At 44.8% G+C, this 19,666-nt stretch overlaps 1 protein-coding gene across 2 annotated transcripts in view; it reads left to right on the plus strand.

Annotated features, from left to right (window-relative positions):
- Window positions 1-19,666, plus strand: part of RXRA (retinoid X receptor alpha) — a 263,947-nt gene that overhangs the window by 51,943 nt on the left and 192,338 nt on the right. The window contains exon 1 of one of the 2 annotated variants that reach the window (XM_075185730.1): window positions 534-638. The exons of the other annotated variant lie outside the window; for it this stretch is intronic. Coding sequence (XP_075041831.1) covers window positions 563-638 — 76 coding nt within the window. The 5' untranslated portion in view covers window positions 534-562. Of the gene's footprint in view, window positions 1-533; window positions 639-19,666 lie in introns of those variants that run through there. 2 annotated transcript variants of the gene reach the window in all.

The following is a 19,666-nucleotide window of genomic DNA, read 5'->3' on the forward strand; positions in this document are numbered from 1 at the left end:
CTGTATGTGACAGGGGCAGTGACATGATGTGAGGAGGGGAATGGAGGCAGCAGGAAGCCACAGATTGAGAGTTATATAGTGGAAGGCGCAGGGTCCCCCCAGCAGCACAGATTATATCAGGAGATCGTCATCATCGTGGCTGATCACACCCTGTCTGTCCTGCTAGCTGTAGTGAGCTCCTGGCTTATACTAATCTCCAGGTAATGGTTGTCTCTGAGCTTTTCCCATAGAATGTTACCTAGATAAAGTAAACATTTGCACTGACTGGTTCATTGTGACAAGTTTGTGGTATTGTTCTGTCTGTTTATCCTCCTTCCATCTGTGGCTTTGGGCCATCGCTTATTCCTATTCTACTCTTGTTGTATGATGCTGATTGTGGCTCTAATAGTTTATACAGCATTGTAAAGGGGACATTACACAAATTTTGGACATTTTTAATCAGTTTTGAGACATAAAATTAGTTTCCAGTCATTTTCTTTCAGAAAGGAAGAGGTGTGGGGTATGCGTGAGAATGATTGTGTCTAACATCCAGAAAACATTTAAAAAAGTGCTTGAGAAGTAGATGAGAGCAGAAGAACAGGGACAGACCATGGACATATTGTGTAAAGCTCTGCGCAGAGGGGCACATGGTGCTACTGGTAAGTAGAATGGGCATATACTGGTCACATGAATGGGCGCTGCATTGTGTACAGGCCATCGTTGTGTGGAGTCACTCCGGGGCTTAGGTTCTGGGGGCAAATTTTGTGAACAATACTGGGGGGGGTTATATGGTACTTGTGGGTGCATTATGCCTCTATTCATCATTAATATAATCATTTATTTAATTAGCACCACCAATTCCGAAGCACTGTACAGAGAATATGATTGTCATTCACATTAGTACCTGCCCCAATGGAGCTTACAGTCTAAATTCTCAACACACGGGCTAATTTTGTCAGCTCTGTTGCATTGTTATGCGTTTATGAGGGCAGATTATTAATATAATTTGCATCTATTCTGTATGCGACTTACATGCCTTTTGTATCTGAACACAGATGACCGTTTATGACTTTAGAGGTGAAACGGGGGAGGGAAGTGGCGGACTAACGTAAGCCATGTACGAGCTGTTCTTCATGTAAAATTCATCTGTGCTCGCCCAGAAACGAACCATACGCCAGAAATGCAGCAACGTCCAATCATCTTCGAGAACAATGGACCCTTACTACAGCCCACAGACTCATGGGCAGAAGGAGGAGGTGAATGGGCGTTTGCACGTAGGCCATGTACAATGCGGGCGTGCCAAGCTGGAGCACATGCAGAGGCGCCTGATTCAAGCTTTGGGCATCTCTAAGGTGATTCAAGTTATTTGTTGTATCACTTGTACCAATTACAAGTCAGGTGTAAACGCCGATTACCAGCGAATGCATTTTATGTACAGCAGACATTAAAAACATCCTAATAAATGTATTTTATGGAGAGAAAAAATGAAAAAAAAAACCAACAATATTTTTTTAAAATATTTCGTCATTACTGACTATATTATAACAGGTGACATTATTTTTTTCTTCCTTTTTCTGCACGTTCATTTGTGACTTTATATCCCACACATGTATTGGACGTATCCTGCAGTGTATTGTCTGTTAGAGCAGAGCGGATCTAGACCCGTATTCATCACCAGACAGATCTTCACATCCGCTCCTTGTTGCATACGGACGTGGATATGCCCGATTTATTTGCGTTTAGAAAAAAAAAACAATGCACAATACGTTTGTTTTGGTAGCCATCGTGAATCAGGCCCTATATGTGCTGTATGGATTGAAGTCATCTTTACATATGTAATTAATAGAAAACCTTTTTTTGTATTTGAAATCTAATATAAATGATTATACTTTTAACAGTTGTTATTTTTTATTATGATCAAATAATTTTTTTTTGCGTTCTGATGTGGCTTTGTATTGTACTTACACATATGCGTAAACTGCAGTCTGTTCTGTGCGTCTACATGTGGCAAGTATTGGATAGACTTCCATGTAGATTCCAATGGAAACGTATCTTGAGATCCACTTGCTCATTTTTAAAACTCACCTTATGTTCAAGTTGCGTTTGGACTTGAATGAAGCCCATCATGCTTACTTTCTATTTTTTTATATATCATCATCATCATCGTCTATATAGCGCCAGCAAATTCCGTAGCGCTTTACAATTGGGAACAAAAAGTAATAAAACAATAATACATACAGACAGAGAGGTAAGAGAACCCTGCTCGCAAGCTTACAGTCTATAGGACAATGGGAGTTTGAAACACAAGGACATGTGATACATCATATTGCACACTGGACCAGCTAGAACGCAAAGGTAAAAGTACTGAGTGGGCTGTGTGTGTGTACCAATGTTGGTCAGAGGGTTGTTGTCTTGTGTTAGCTGTGTAGAGGGTGGTAATAGGGGAGATTAAGATGGTGGTTGAGGAATATCATAAGCTTGTCTGAAGAGCTGGGTTTTCAGAGAACGCTTGAAGGTTTGGAGACTAGAGGCAAGTCTTACTGTGCAACATAATGTCAACATATAACACAGCCCTGTACAGAGAATACCGAATCACAATTTTGCTTCTTCCTTTTGTCTCCAAACTCCTTGAACGAGTTGTCCACAACCGTCCCACCTCCTATCTCTCATTTCACTCACTCCTTGACCCACTCCAATCCGGTTTTCGCCCCCTCCACTCCACTGAAACTGCCCTCACTAAGGTCACTAATGACCTTCTCCTCGCTAAATCCAAAGACACTACTCCCTTCTCAACCTTCTTGACCTCCCTGCTGCCTTCCATACCCTTGACCATGCACTCCTTTTGCAAACTCTCAAATCTATAGGCCTCTGTAACACTGTCCTCTCCTGGTTTTCCTCTTACATCACCAACCGCTCCTTCTTAGTCTCTACACATGACTTTACATCCTCCCCCTTTCTTTACCTGTTGGTGAAATACTGATATATTCAGGCATGGCTTGGGTTTCTGGTAGAGACAAAGCATATTATTTTCCCCTGGGTTCGTTCTTTCCTGGGATTAGATCAATGATGCTGTCCCAATGATGAGGTAACTCTTCAAAGGCAGACTTGTTGAAAACGTTGTGGAAGGCTGAGTAATGCTCAGGTAACCCTGGACCTGAGGCAAGGTTGAGGCCGGGTAGATGGAACTCAGTGCTAGATACCTGAGTGAGGCAATGCTTGTTACAAAAGGACCCCCAGGAGAAGACCTGTGCACAGAGCCAATCGAACTAAGGATAATGGGTCATCAGCCAAGGTAGCCCCAATATGGTAGGATTGACTGATTGTGGTAGGATCAGGAACTTGATCCGCTCAGAGCGACAAGCTCCTACCTACAACCAGAGCCGGATTAACAATAGGGCTAAAGGGGCTACAGCCCAGGGGCCTCGGGCAGCTGGGGGGCCCGCCGACATTTATCGGGTCTCTGAGTGTCACTTGTTCAAGGAAAATGGTAGGCAGCTAACAGCAAATGTTATGCTGTTAACTGCCTGCTGTCACTGTAGGACTTACCGTATAATTGCTACAGGGAGTGGAACAACAGAAGGAGGTAAGTTCACAGGGGGGCCCTCACAGCATCCAACCAAACTGGATTGGTGACACAAGAAAAAGCACTACTGGTGACTCGATTACCATCTACTGTGGTCAAGACCAGGGGTTGCAGCAGAGGAGACAAAGGTAGATGGAGCTTGGCTGCCAGGGTGAAAGAAACGAAATTCCAGCGGATCTGGAGTCCGTGAAGGCGAGCAAGTCATGGGAGCCATCAGAAGAAATTAGGGTTACAGGCATGAGAAATTCTGGATTCTTCAGAGAACAGGGAGTAAAGGACTCAGATCCTAGGACAACCCCCCCCTGATATCGCCTAGGAGAGAGCGTTCCCCAGCCACTTGGGACAGGAAGGAAGAAGATGACCAGATTCTCCACAGTAAAGGCAGAGACTGTTCTTGATTCACTGTTCCTTCTCTTTTGGAGTTAGATGAGAATTGTGAGCAGCACGGTGGCTCAGTGGTTAGCACTTCTGCCTCACAGCACTGGGTTCATGAGTTCAATTCCCAATCATGGCCTTATCTGTCTGGAGTTTGTATGTTTTCCTCGTGTTTGCGTCAGCTTCCTCCAGGTGCTCCGGTTTCCTCCACACTCCAAAAACATACTAGTAGGTTAATTGGCTGTTTTTAAATTGACCCTAGTCTATGTGTGTGTGTGTGTATGTTAGGGAATTTAGACTGTAAGCTCCAATGGGGCAGGGACTGATGTGAGTTCTCTGTACAGCGCTGCGGAATTAGTGGTGCTATATAAATAAATAAATGATGATGATAAATCATTCACATCACTCTCTGCCCCAGTGGAGCTTACAATCTATATTCCCTACCTCTCAGACACACTAATAACTTCAGATGCTAATTAACCTACTGGTATGTGTTTGAACTGTGGGAGGAAACCCACCCAAACATACAAACTCCTCACATGTTCGGCGTTGAACCCATGACCCCAGTGCTATGAAGCAGCAATGTTAACCACTGTGCTGCCATGCATTTCTTAAATTATGAGGTTATTAGCCAAAAATTAGCCTAAATGTGGCATTTAAAAGCCTAAATATCTTTTTAGGGGTCATCAAACTGCAGAGATCATTATTGTCCCCGTCTTATTTCCCAGTGTACTGAGTCAGCTCCGTCCCTCTCCCTCCGGCAGGAATGTGGTTCTGAGCCGGCAGATGCTTGTGCAGTAAAGCTTCTGTCTCGCATATGGCCTGTTAGATAGGAGCTGCCTGCTGGGTAATGTGCTCAGCTCAGCTCCATCATTCCCCCTCTCTATAAATCCTGCTGCGATATTCTTCTTCATTCTCTATCCCAACGCACTTATTCCCCAGCCCGGCAGACAGGGTGAGAGCAGGTGGATTGTGGTGTTATTACCCCAGCACAGCATGTCCGCTCTGCAGAGTATGCTCACGGTATCGTCTCGCAGCACACGACACTATCCACGGTAATCCCCAATGATTTCCCACTGCTCGCTGCAATAATAAAATATAATAATAAAGACGATGGTTTAGGAATTGCTGGTTGCGTTTAACCCCCTCAGCCTGCGGATGGAATAGAGATATCACTCAAAGCAAAGGTTTGGTGGTTTAACATAAGATGAATGATAACTGTCTAATGAATGAAGCTTTCAGATGTTATTTCGCCCTGAAGTTTTGCAGCTAGTTATCAATCGTGGTCAGCATTGACGAAACTGTCTGTCCCGGCGAAAAAAGTGTCCTGTGTGTTCACTTTCACTGGCGTAAGACTCGTTAAGCTGTACCGCCCCTTACGGTTAATACTGCGCAATGCGAACAGATTTCATGGTTTTCTCCGCCAGGGCTAGAAAGCAAGTAAGCTCAGCCATCCTGAGATGACTGGGGTCCCGAACTCGACCTAATCTGACACTGCCTCACTCCCCCAACAAAATTGAACTTGAAAGTCTTAGATCTAAAACTGGGTACACGCCTACGAAATTATTGTGCAAATCACATGATTCACGACCGTTTGGTCAGATATTGCGAGAGTGTGTACGCTCCCTCGATCATGTTTTATCGTACCAAAACACATCACATCTGTTGGTTTGGTTTTATAAACTTCCTAAAAATCACGATCAGCGATGGAACGATGTCTGGGAAATATGGCAGTGTGTACGCACTCACGACCAGCAGTGTAGGCAGATATCTGTACAGTGTACAGAGTTAGGAGATGGTTATGAGAGATGAAGATCACAGATGTGAAGGTAAATCGTGTAGGTGTGTACAAAGGAATCTGCTGCTCATTGTTACTTTCAGTCGCTGGTAAACTGGTTACAGAAATGCATCTGCAGTAAGATTACATAGGTGTGTGCCCAGCTTTAGGAAACCAATTCAACTGATACGATGTGTTTTGCTGCGATAAAACACAATGGTGGGAGCGTACACACTCTTGCAAAATCTGGCCAAATGGGCGTGAATTGTGCGATCTGCACGATAATTGCATTGGTGTGTACCCAGTTTTATAGATAATTTTATTTTGAAATTCAATTCCACTCTCAAAGGCAGCATAGCCATTCTCCTCAATAGACAATCAGAGCCTCAGAGTTAGGGGCAAATAAAATTAAGCAAAGCAAATTTGCTCCTGGGCAAACTGTGCTGTAATGCGAATGCAATTATTGCTGCATGCAGGGAAGATACTGGTTTATTCTACTTGTAGCACAGAAATACTGTGCAGCTTTTACACTGCCATTTAGAGCTGAGTTAGGACCTGCCGGTCACCCCCCCCCACCATCAAGTCTAAAATTGTTGATACATTTTAAATTTGCCAGCCCACTCCCACCCTGCCCCCTACAGCTCAACATGGTTTTGCCAAGTGGCAAAATTGCACCATCTAGATAGATGTTCTGTTAAATTTAAAGGAGTCTCTTCATATTTAAAGATGGAATACTACATAAGATTCTTTTATTTTTCTAAACATCACGTTTTGTACCCCACCAGGCCCTCCCCTAAATTTTTTTATGGGGGGGTCGGTGATGCCGTATTCTGGCCCTGATGTGTTAATTGATTAAGGTACAACCTCTATCCTCCAATCTCCTTCTATTCAACGATTGAGTGGATGAGCGTTTTATATTCAAAGGGGGTTTGGGTAACACTGAGCGGCCATAAGAAATATTATTATTATTATTATTATTATTATTATCCTTTATTTGTTAGGCGCCACAAGGTTTCCGCGGCGCCGTACACAGTACAAACAGTAGACTATACAGGGTGAAGCAGTACAAAACAATAAACAAAAATACCAATACTTCAGAAACTCCAGGCAGGTTTATGCAAAAAAACAGAGCAGAAGAACAGGTAGGGAGACATGAGGGAAGAGGGCCCTGCTCAAGTGAGCTTACATCCTAAGGGAGGGAGAACAGAACAGGCACAGGGGGAGCCAGAAAGGTAAGGGGGAGAGCGAGTTGAGAGCGGGTGGCGGGGTTATGTGGATGGTTGGTATGCTTTGAGGAAGATAAGCCGAATAATTTGTAAAATCTTATTTTCTTTTAACTTCCCCCCTTAAGTCCATCTTGACTGCCCTTTTTTCTATGTGTGGATTTTTCTTGAGTGGGCAGGGGTCCTTTTATCTCTTCCCAATACTTATCTAACAGGCCTATTTATTAACAACAGGTGATAGGGCCGTGATAGAAATCCTCCTATCACAATAATTTATTATATTATATATATATTATTATATTATATAATAAAATATAATTATATAATATGTTATATTTTTTAGATGCCCATTGATAAAATGCTTTATTATATAATTTAATTGAATTTCTTCTGCCATCCCCATGGGAAAACTTTTAGCGGACCCCGAATATCTCTTTTCCATTTTGACCCTTTAATAGATAGGAAGGAGCCCACTCTCTGGTAAAATCAACTGGGATGGGGGGGGGGGCTTTTCTTAAATAAAGTCCTTTATAATAGCCATATGCTTGCCCCATGCAATCTTGTATTATTGTACCGCAAGTACCAGTGACTATATTGTGGATTTATCACACTTTTGTGGCCCCTTCCTTCTTGTGTGGCCCCCTTCTACTATCCCTTGATACTATCACTTAAAAGAACTCTCTTTATGCTTTGCCACCTGACTGGCAACAATGCTGTTAATAGGGGATTGGACATAGCAGCACGGCGACCAAGTGGTTATCACTTCTGCCTCACAGAGCTGGGGTCATGAGTTCAATTCCCAACCATGGCCTTATCTGTGTGGAGTTTGTATGTTCTCCCCGTGTTAGCGTGGGTTTCCCCTGGGTGCTCCGGTTTCCTCCCACACTCCAAAAACATACTAGTAGGTTAATTGGCTGCTATCAAAATTGACCCTAGTCTGTCTGTCTGTCTGTCTGTGTATATTAGGGAATTTAGACTGTAAGCTTCAATGGGGCAGGGATTGATGTGAGTGAGTTCTCTGTACAGCGCTGTGGAATCAGTGGCGCTATATAAATAAATGGTGATGATGATGATGATGATGAGACATAACACAGGTAGGCAGACCAGTATTGTTCTTTGAGAAAGGGGCAAATACTTGCACTATTTCTTTCTGCCCTCTGCTGCAGACCGGGAGGTAGTGAGTTAACAGAAGCACAGCTACCAAATGTCATTTTCCCAGTAGGAAAACAAGCCCGAAATAGCCTGGCATAACATGGGATGGCAATGACACAGCCAGGACGACGTGTTTTGTGCCCGATCCTCTAGATGCTTGAGAGAGAGAGAGAGAGAGAGAGATGGGACTGGGGAATAAAAAGCACAGTGAAGCATTCAGAGTCAGAAATAGACCGTCATCTAAGTACCGGCTGCAGCAAGACTTCACCATTCCAGCATGTTGTTTCCCGGTAATTTATATTGACAGCAGCTTTCAAAACACACAGACTTGTTTACAATATCGAACAGGAACATTATGTCTTCTCTCCATTCATTTTCAGGGACATCAGTATTTTTTAACTCTCTTTAATAGCGCTTAACTCCTTCACTGCCATTAAGGGGGGGTTGGGGGGGGGGTTGAACACAGACGGAACGTTCCTCATTACATCAAGCGGTGTCTGGGGAATGCTTAGGGAATAAATTCAGTGAATGGTAACACTTAACTATCCAGAACAAATGATTTGAAATTGACTGGGACACACAAAGTAGTTACACGTGTATCCCTAACACACAGCCAAACTATTAAATGCAGTGGTTCTGTCGTGACCTTATAAAATCCCCCCGATTGATAAGGAACGATTCTGCTCTAACTCATCCACTTCCTCTATTTCAGCAGTTTGTTTTATCAATGCAGGCAGAGTACTTCAGATAAGACTAATGAAACAATGTATCAATGTCTTGTCTTATGATGGTTTATAGAGCATGTGGTTGAGCTCACATCCTAATTGGTTTGCATCAGTTCCAGTTCAAATTCAGCCCTGTGGTTTCCAGGCTGAGGCTGGAGCACAAGAATCAAACCCCATTTTTGCGAAGAAAGATTGCGAAGCTGTCACTCATACACTGTCTGCTCAGTTACATAAGCTCCTCCCTGCTACCAAAGTCCTGCTCAGAAGTGGCAGGGAGCACGATGGATATATTTAGATATGCATGAACACTGCAGTTATTTCATGTACATTATTCAGCTGCACATTATTTCCTATATATTGATATCAAATACTGCTTTTTAAATACACAGTCCAGACTTCCAGGACTGATTGCCCACTCCTCCTGTCCAGTCTTCCAGGACTGACTGACCGCTTCTCCTGTCCAGTCTTGCAGGACTGAGTATCCGCTTCTCCTGTCCAGTTGTCACAGAGTATTTCGGAATGAAGATACCTGCTGGTATTGGCGCTGCTACCCAGGGAGGTGAGAAGTCTTAACACGCCACTGGTCTTCACCAAGGACCCCCGCAAGGGAGTTTAGGTTTCGCCGCAAGCAACATGCAAGTCGCGGCCCTCCCAGGAAGCTACCAGCGAGGTGGGTGGTGAACTATCGTGGTCGTACAGACAGACGTCAAAACGGTCCGGACAAATGAGGTACCAGGCAGTAGACGAAGCGTAGTCAGCAGTCCAGGGGTCTAAACCAGAGAACACAGAACAGACCAGTGGATAATCCAAAGCGGGGTCCAGGACAAGTCGGGTCGGTACACAGGGAGTCAGTCAGGATACAGAAAAAGCTGCTGAGGTGCTGGAGCAGAGGAGACCTAGTTACTCTGGCACCTGACCGCCGAAGCCGGGGAGCACGCCGAGGCAATGGGCACGCATGCGCCCAAGGTCCAGCCAAAGGGAGCGTCCCGTTGCCAATCAAAGGGGAGAGGAGAGCGGCGTCCGTCCCCTGCGAGAGAGGAGACACGGGGACAGTGCCTGACACCAGTCTTCCAGGACTGACCGCTTCTCCTGTCCAGTCTTCCAGGACTGACTGACTGCTTCACCAGTCCAGTCCTCCAGGACTGACTGTCCACTTCTCCTGTCCAGTCTTCCAGGACTGAGTATCCGCTTCTCCTGTCCAGTCTTCCAGGACTGAGTATCCGCTTCTTCTGTCCAGTCTTCCAGGACTGAGTATCCGCTTCTCCTGTCCAGTCTTTCAGGTTGACTGTCCGCTTCTCCTGTCCAGTCTTCCAGGACTGACTGTCCGCATCTCCTGTCCAGTCTTCCAGGACTGACTGTCCGCTTCTCCTGTCCAGTCTTCCAGGACTGACTGTCCGCTTCTCCTGTCCAGTCTTCCAGGACTGACTGTCCGCTTCTCCTGTCCAGACTTTCAGGACTGACTGTCCGCTTCTCCTGTCCAGACTTTCAGGACTGACTGTCGGCTTCTCCTGTCCAGTCTTCCAGGACTGACTGTCTGCTTCTCCTGTCCAGTCTTCCAGGACTGACTGTCCGCTTCTCCTGTCCAGTCTTTCAGGTCTGACTGACTGCTCCTGTCCAGTCTTCTAGGACTGAGTATCCGCTTCTCCTGTCCAGTCTTCCAGGACTGACTGTCCGCTTCTCCTGTCCAGTCTTCCAGGACTTACTGTCCGCTTCTCCTGTCCTGTCTTCCAGGACTGACTGTGCGCTTCTCCTGTCCAGACTTTCAGGACTGACTGTGCGCTTCTCCTGTCCAGACTTTCAGGACTGACTGTCTGCTTCTCCTGTCCAGTCTTCCAGGACTGACTGTCCGCTTCTCCTGTCCAGTCTTCCAGGACTGAGTATCCGCTTCTCCTGTCCAGTCTTCCAGGACTGAGTATCCGCTTCTTCTGTCCAGACTTTCAGAACTGACTGACCGCTTCTCCTGTCCAGTCTTCCAGGACTGACTGTCCGCATCTCCTGTCCAGTCTTCCAGGACTGACTGTCCGCTTCTACTGTCCAGTCTTCCAGGACTGACTGTCCGCTTCTCCTGTCCAATTAATAGCGCTTAATCCCTTCATTGCCATTGGGGGGGGGGAATTTGAACACAGGCGGAAAGTTCCTCATTACATCAAGTGGCGGCTTGAGAATGCTGCTGAGGGGATAAATTCAGTGAATGGGAACACTAACTATCCGGAACAAATGATTTGAAATTGACTGGGACTCACAAATCAGTTACACGTGTGTCCCTAACACACAGCCAAACTATCAAATGCAGTGGTCCTGTTGTGACCTTATAATATCCCCCCGATTGGGAAGGAAAAATTCTGCTCTACCTCATCCACTTCCTCTATTCCAGCAATTTGTATTATCAATGCAGGCAGAGTACTTCAAATAAGACTATTGAAACAATGTATCAATGTCTTGTCTTGGGATGGTTTACAGAGCTTGTGGTTGAGCTCACATGTTAATTGGTTTACATCAGTTCCAGTTTAGATTCAGCCCTGTGGTTTCCAGGCTGAGGCTGGAGCGCAACAAGCAAACCCTATGACGTTTTGTTTGTGATGTGGTGGAGGGAACAAGGCATGGTCCGTTGCTGGTCCCACCCATCTATCTACAGTAGACCTTAGCTGCCAGTTACAACTACTGCTTTCTTTTCCTTGTTGCACTCTTGATAACAGTCAACTGCTCTTCTTAAGTCTACTAAATGCGCTTCGTTGATGATAGTCCAAAAACAGGACAAAACGTTAATTCAGAAACAGATTGATGGTGGCATCACTGGCCCTGCTACTGTCTGTGAATCCACAGATCCACCAAAGTGCATTTCTGTGAAGAAAGACTGCAGATCTGTCACTCATACTCTGTCTGCTCAGGTACATAAGCTCCTCCCTCTTACCAAGGTATCTTGCTGCTGAGAAGTGGCAGGGAGCACGATGGACATATTTAGTTATGTATGAACACTGCAGTTATTTTATGTACATTAATCAGCTACACATTATTTCATATGTATTAATATCAAATACTGGTTTTAATAGCTTTTTAAATACACAGTACATTATGCTTCAGGGAGGCTTGGACAATATGTTTTGTTTTGATGTCTGGTGTTGCTTTTCCAAGCCGTTGTGTGTCAGCCTTATAGAGCAGGAAATGAGTAACAACATGTGCATTATATTGTTATGAATTTGAGCAAATTAGTTAAAACAGTAAGTTAGCAACTCTTTAAATTTGTTAAATGAGTGTTACTAGATGAGGGAGAGTTCTTTGTTATGTTACTGTTCAGAAGATTAATTGATATGAGTCCTGCCAGCAAATGTATATTTTATAGAGGAAATACCAGTTCCATCTGATAAACAGGAATGGAGCCGCGGCTTAGTCTTCAGCTGCAGACAGATCGCTTGCTGTTTATTGCGTTGCTGTCGTTACATTCATCGGACAAGGTTACTGTGTGCTGTCACTTTGGCCGGTGTTCCACAGTTGTCTGCCGGTGGCATTATTGTTAGATTGGCTGCTCAGGGACACAATCAGCCTGTTTCCTGGTTGGGATTTCTGCATAAAGTCACCGAACATTAAAAAATGTCATCAGTCTTTACCGACCTCGTGTTCCTGATTCATAATTATGATATCAATCTGCATTGTGGTATCTGAAAATAAGAACACAAAGATGAAGCAGCAAGGAGCATGCACTCCATTCAGACGTATAACAGTTATTGCACTATAAGTCACATTGTGCTACTTAAACAAACCATGTACTCCTTTAGACGCCATCCTACTGTTATACCCAATATTTATACAAGAACAGGACAAATGGAGCCATGTCCCAATCTGCCCATACCGTGCTCCCGGACAATGTCCACTTTTTGGCCTGAACTCCACCCACTGTTGTGTAATCCTCGTCCCTTTGGAGATCCTCGAATTGGGACTTTCACACCGGGACAGTTGAGAGTTATACACTGTCGTCTCCAAGGTTTCTGTAGAGGCAGGTGAGGCCGTGATAACTAAATGCTTCTCCTGTCCCGTCTTCCAGGAGTGACTGACCGTTTCTCCTGTCCAGTCTTTCAGGACTGAGTATCCGCTTCTCCTGTCCAGTCTTCCATTATTGACTGTCCACTTCTCCTGTCCAGTCTTCCAGTACTGAGTATCCGCTTCTCCTTTCCTATCTTCCAGGACTGACAGTCCGCTTCTCCAGTCCAGTCTTCCAGTACTGAGTATCCGCTTCTCCTGTCCTATCTTCCAGGACTGACTGTCTGCTTCTCCTGTCCAGTCTTCCAGGACTGACTGTCCTCTTCTCCTGTCCAGTCTTCCAGGACTGACTGTCCGCTTCCCCTGCTCCCCCCGTACATAGGGAGTTATACATGTCTAATAATCCCTCTTCAGGCTATTCAGACTTGTGTAATAAAATAGGCTTTTACTCAGATAATAATATTCTATAAATAATTATTACCTGCAATATTTGTTTTTGGGGGGGTGTCATTATTTGTATTGCTACATTTAATACTGTAAACAATGCAGTACAATTCCTTTTTAAATATTGTTTGCAAAGTACAAGAGTAAGGCGTCTAATGAATAAAGAAACTCTGTGACCCAGTGAACCTGTAACTTAGCGTTTGTCTGACATAAATGACGGCAGGTTTCAGCCTACTACTCCTTATCAGTCCTCATAAAGCACCTGTCGCCTCATCTAAGCGTTAATATCTAGGCTGAGATCAGACGTCACCAGTTTTTAACGGAGCTAAAGTGTTTCCACACGAGTGGCGAATAGCTGCGTTCACTATTAAATAGCTCTTATGTCTGTCATAAAGCTTTGACTAATATACTTTGTAATATCTGCCTCTCCCTTAAGGCTGCTATTACCGCAGTTATCTGCCAGCTTATTGCAGGAACATTTCCTAACTATCTCTAGCAGTTCCCTCTTCCAGATACAACTTGCTGAGATTAAGTTTTTTTCTGTCACTAAGAACCTAGGTAGACAAAATTCTTATCCGTTCTTGATCACATCCTCCCATGATGGACAGCGAGGGTAAGCTAAGACTGTGTTACACGCTGTATAGTACAGTTATTTACTTATAACTATGGTCATGATATCCTTCTTCGCCCATTATAACATAGCCACGCAGCAATTCACTCACCCCAAGTTCATATCAACACACTAAAATCTACTATGTCTGCTCTCATCTTATCCTTCACAGAACCTGACTGTTAGTTCATTTGTTGCTGCCGCTCTCTCCTAAGCAATGTAAGATGTAGTCAGCATTTATAGACCGTTCTGTTTCTCTCAGGCCTGACCAATACGGATTATGCACATTAGTTGGCTGAACTCTATTGCCTGCTTCTGATTTATTGTGTACCAACTTGTGTGTAATTAGTACCTGAGCAGCCTGTGCCTGGGTAATGCCATCACTTCCTTGTAGAGGACCATTAGAATGCGCATGCCAGCTGCTACTGGCATAGTGTGTCTATATCTGTAATGTTCCATGACAGCCACAATCCACTAACCCCAAGATCATTACAGCACGCCACAATCAACTCAACCCAAGTTCATTACAGCACGCCACAATCAACTCAACCCAAGTTCATTACAGCATGCCACAATCGACTCAACCCAAGTTCATTACAGCATGCCACAATCGACTCAACCCAAGTTAATTACAGCACGCCACAATCGACTCAACCCAAGTTAATTACAGCACGCCACAATCGACTCAACCCAAGTTAATTACAGCACGCCACAATCGACTCAACCCAAGATCATTACAGCACGCCACGATCAACTCAACCCAAGTTTATTACAGCACGCCACGATCAACTCAATCCAAGTTCATTACAGCACGCCACGATCAACTCAACCCAAGATCATTACAGCACACCACAATCAACTCAACCCAAGATCATTACAGCACGCCACGATCAACTCAACTCAAGTTCATTACAGCACACCATGATCAACTCAACCCAAGTTCATTACAGCACGCCACAATCGACTCAACCCAAGATCATTACAGCACGCCACAATCGACTCAACCCAAGATCATTACAGCACGCCACAATCGACTCAACCCAAGATCATTACAGCACGCCACAATCGACTCAACCCAAGTTCATTACAGCACGCCACGATCAACTCAACCCAAGTTCATTACAGCACGCCACAATCGACTCAACCCAAGATCATTACAGCACGCCACGATCAACTCAACCCAAGATCATTACAGCACACCACGATCAACTCAACCCAAGATCATTACAGCACGCCACGATCAACTCAACCCAAGTTCATTACAGCACGCCACGATCGACTCAATCCAAGTTCATTACAGCACGCCACGATCGACTCAATCCAAGTTCATTACAGCACGCCACGATCGACTCAACCCAAGATCATTACAGCACGCCACAATCGACTCAACCCAAGTTCATTACAGCACGCCACAATCGACTCAACCCAAGATCATTACAGCACGCCACGATCGACTCAACCCAAGATCATTACAGCACGCCACGATCGACTCAACCCAAGATCATTACAGCACGCCACGATCAACTCAACCCAAGATCATTACAGCACACCATGATCAACTCAATCCAAGTTCATTACAGCACGCCACAATCGACTCAACCCAAGATCATTACAGCACGCCACGATCGACTCAACCCAAGTTCATTACAGCACGCCACGATCGACTCAACCCAAGTTCATTGTCTGTGTATAGGCAGCCTAAACATCTAACTGATTGATATTTACGAAAAATGTTCATAGTTGTAATAATGGCTAATAGTGGAAGAGACACTATTTCAGTTACCCCAGCAGAATAAGTAGGCACACCCCTGACAGCATGGACATATTTTACAATACATTGCAAAATAATTTCCCAAATTTATAAGCCTGTCCGCCAGTTCACTCTGACCCTTATGTAGGTATAGCGGCCCTATAGACTATAAGCTTGCGAGCAGCACACTCTTACTGCTTCGTATGTCTGTTAATACCCAGTCTTGTTGTATTGTTACTGTGCTTCTTCCCAGTTGCAAAGTGCTGCGGAATATTCTATATATCAATAAATAATAGTGATAATAGTGACAATTTTTCTATTTAAGTTGTAGGAAACTAAAGTAACATAAATAGTTGATTTGATGCTCTATTAAATAGGAAAATGTTTTGCATAGTAAACAATCTGCTACAATTATTTTTACTTGTTGTTCTTACGGGTTTGAAGACCCCTCCACCCCCCTCTTTAGGTATCATTCTGCATCTTGTTTCCTGCATTTTTGCCATTTCCTGAACAAAGTCCCCTCAGGTCTCTAACCCTCTCACAAAGATGTTTTATTTCCTTTCCAGAGCAAGCTGCTGTGTGTGGCTTCTGCTCCAGCCCTCGGCACAGCCAGTGCCCGGCGGATGAGAAAATACAACAAAAATCCTCCAAACTATTTTTATTTTATTTTTCTTCAGGGAAAAGCATAACATAACTGAGCTGCAGAAAAATGTCGGATGGAGCGGCTGCCAAGCTGTGTTGTTGTTCCTCCTCCTGTTATTATACTTACTAATGGGGGAACTGAGGGGTGCCAGCCGGCCCTGGGTACTGTCTGGTAATAACTCCATGCCAGGGCTTCTGCCCACTGCTGCTTCCTGCAGAGCAAGCCACCCTCCGCCCGCTGCGGGGAGCCTCTATCGATCACCTCCTGGGAGTGGGTGGGTGTAATGAGGTCAGACGGAGCAGTAATGTGCGTCCAGGCTAGTACACTATATTACAGGCCTGTTGATCGCCCCCGCTGTGGCGACAATGCCTGGCAGGAAGGCATGCTGGGAATAAGACCTTTCTCCCGGCTGGAAAAACAAAACAGACACATTTTATTTTCAAATGAACGACTGCTCCACAGTCTGACGCTGTGATGGTTTACAAGTCGCCGGGCTCGTGGTAACATGACAGCTCTCCCCTCTTGTGCACAGTTTGTTCTTCCTTGAGAAAGAAATAAAAAGAACCGTGCAACGCTTTCCCTTGTTTTCCATGTTAATGAATCTGGAATCGAAAATAAAGAAAGGATATTCGGTCATACATTAAATTAATAAAACTTGTATTTGGGAATGTCACTTTGAAGCAGTAAATTCGGTAAAAACAAAATAGTCAACAATAAATGTAACGCATCCGGAGGCAAAAGAATGTCAGGTTTCTTGCGACATGCGAGCTAAGCGTCATGCTGCAGGGGCATGGGGTGAGCGGCGCTGGGACATGAGTGTTTAAAAGTGAGTGATCTGGGGACTCCGGAGCCACCATTGCTGCATGCAAGAGCGTGTTCCGGCTTGCGCTGTTAGACTGTTATCCAGAAAGCAGCTCTGTGTCATATCCAAGGGCAACTAAAATAAATATATCTGTCATATGTGATATTAAGAATTGCTGCTAAGCACAGGTCAGAAACAGGAAACAAGCAATATATTTGGTACAAGTCACAGGAGCGCATGTACAAAACAATAAAGAACAACATCTTAAATGTTGATTGTTTGGGACGGCACGTAGATATTCTCAGTCATGAATCTGTGTCTATAAACTTAGAAATGACTTACTATAAGTCTTGTAGTGATCCATATTTAAAGAACTGCCAACAGCATTAGCAGCAAAGGCCATTTTATTCAAACTGGTGCCACAGAAAAATCTGGCGCCTCCTAGGACAATCAATCAGATGTTTGCTTTAAGTTTCCAAAATGCTCTGGAATAAGGACAGAATCTTATTGGCTGCTTGCTGTGCACCAGTTTTCATAAATGTCCCCCCACCCTCCCCTGGCTTATGGGCTGTAAAATGAATTACGTTGACATGAACCAACACAATACAGATCCTGTGTCATTTACATGGGACAGTGTTCTATATCCTAACAGAAATGAAAATATCTAATAATATGCATGTGGGCTTCTTAGCTAACTGGGTGATAGTCTATACCGACAAACTCCAGCTGCTATTGAAACTACAAGTCCCAGCATGCATTGCTAGCTTTCTGCTGTCAATATATTGCACCAGGCTTCCAGGACATGCTGGGAGTTGTTGTTCCAACAGCTGGGAAGTGAATGGTTTACCACTGGTCTTACTAAATGACTCCCTGCTGGGTCTGCGATACCAGTAGGCGAACCGAGGCGGTGGCCTGAGGCATCAGAATTTAGGGGGCGCCTCAGCCTCTGAATGAGGGACCTTTAATGTCACTCGTTTAATGTCTTTATTGTCACTGCGTGCCCCCTCACTGTGCCGGCATGGAGGGGCAGCAGACGGCAGCTTGTTATTTGCTACTCCTCCGAGCTATGATGTCGCAGCCAGGCGCCGCACACCCTAAAGGAGAACATGCTGCTTTGCCACCGCAAAGATGTGGTGAGGAGGGACAGTACGCAACAGGAGGGTGGAGTGCAACCCATGGGATGTGGGCGGGGTGCCAACTAGTGTACCCAGGGGGCACGCCGTAGCCCTGATTGTACCTAGAAAAATGTGCTTTCCCCATCGTGCAAAATGTATCTGAAATATCTTTCCTTAATCTTTTACTTCTTTGAACGTTGATATAAAATGTTTTGTATTTTAGGGTTTGTGGCTGTGTAACTACTAAAAGGACGCAGGATGTTGTTGTGTTCAGTAGATGTGTACATATACTGGCCTACGGTCTTTCCAGTGGACAGCGCTGGTCCTGAAGCGACGTGGGATGAGGCTGATTGGGAAGTGCGGAGTGTCTCCCTGACAGCGGAAAGACTGATAGCGACACTTAGCACCAGGAATCCATCCTGCAAAGCTGAAATCAATAGCTATAACTAATATTAATGATGATTACCTCGGCCTCGTACTGCTCGGCCGGCAGAAAATGAATGGTGTTAGAGACAGACCGGCAGCTGGACAGTGCACCGGGGAGGGGGACGGGGGGCCGAGGTCTCAGGAGCTGCGGGAAATATAGAGCAAGCTCAGAGGAATATTGTCATATCTCCTGTATTGTTTATTATCTTGTTTTCCTTGCCAACGGCTCTCCTCTTCTGTCTATCTGTGTTACAGATAAGCAGCTCTGCCCAATAGAGGTCAATAGTAAAGCGCCAATCACATGCAGCGCTGTGCAAAGGTTGCTTTGCACCCACCATGTGCCTCGATTTCCCCTTAGGCGCGAGTATTTATTAGCCAAGGTGGTGGCGTTTGCGCAGGGGAGGAGTTATGCGGAGTACGTGTCACCGGGTCAGTTGCATTTTGCAGAGCGGTACAGATTTCCTTTTTAGGATCAAGATATAGGGGTGGAGATGGCGGATTTTTAAGGGCCTTCCATTCCCACTGCGCAGACAGACTTGAATTTAACCACAACTCATAGCTAGCGGCATTTTCTCTTATACTCAGAGCTGGCATGCCGTAATAAATCAGGCCCCAGATCAGCACAACAAGGAGAGAGGGAGCAAGAATTATAAATATGTATCATGATTTGTTGGGTGGGAAAAAATATTCAGTTTATGTCTTTATAATGCATAGTGGATCACTTTGCTTCTCTCCACAGCTTTGTCCATGTCATCTCGCAGGGACCCAAGTTTGATCTTTATCCCTTGAGAGATCATTTCTCCAGGGTTCCATGTGTGAGGGGGACTGGAAGCTGTTCCTATACTAACAACACAACGTGTGTCTGAAATTTCATTAGTGTTTCAAATCGCTGGTGTGCTTCCCCACAGTTACATTCAAGGCGAAAAATCAATTAGCACATGTGAGTTAATGGTGCAGAACAGCTATTTGCAGTTTAAGTTTACACGTTGCCCTCACTGTGAGACGACGTAAAACCTCTTTATATCTCAAATAAAAAGATCTCCAAACTCAACTCCGAGAAATAGGAAAGATGGGGGAGAGAAAAGGG

The sequence above is a fragment of the Mixophyes fleayi genome, chromosome 9 (genome assembly GCF_038048845.1).
Source record: "Mixophyes fleayi isolate aMixFle1 chromosome 9, aMixFle1.hap1, whole genome shotgun sequence".
In the NCBI taxonomy this organism is placed as follows: domain Eukaryota; kingdom Metazoa; phylum Chordata; class Amphibia; order Anura; family Limnodynastidae; genus Mixophyes; species Mixophyes fleayi.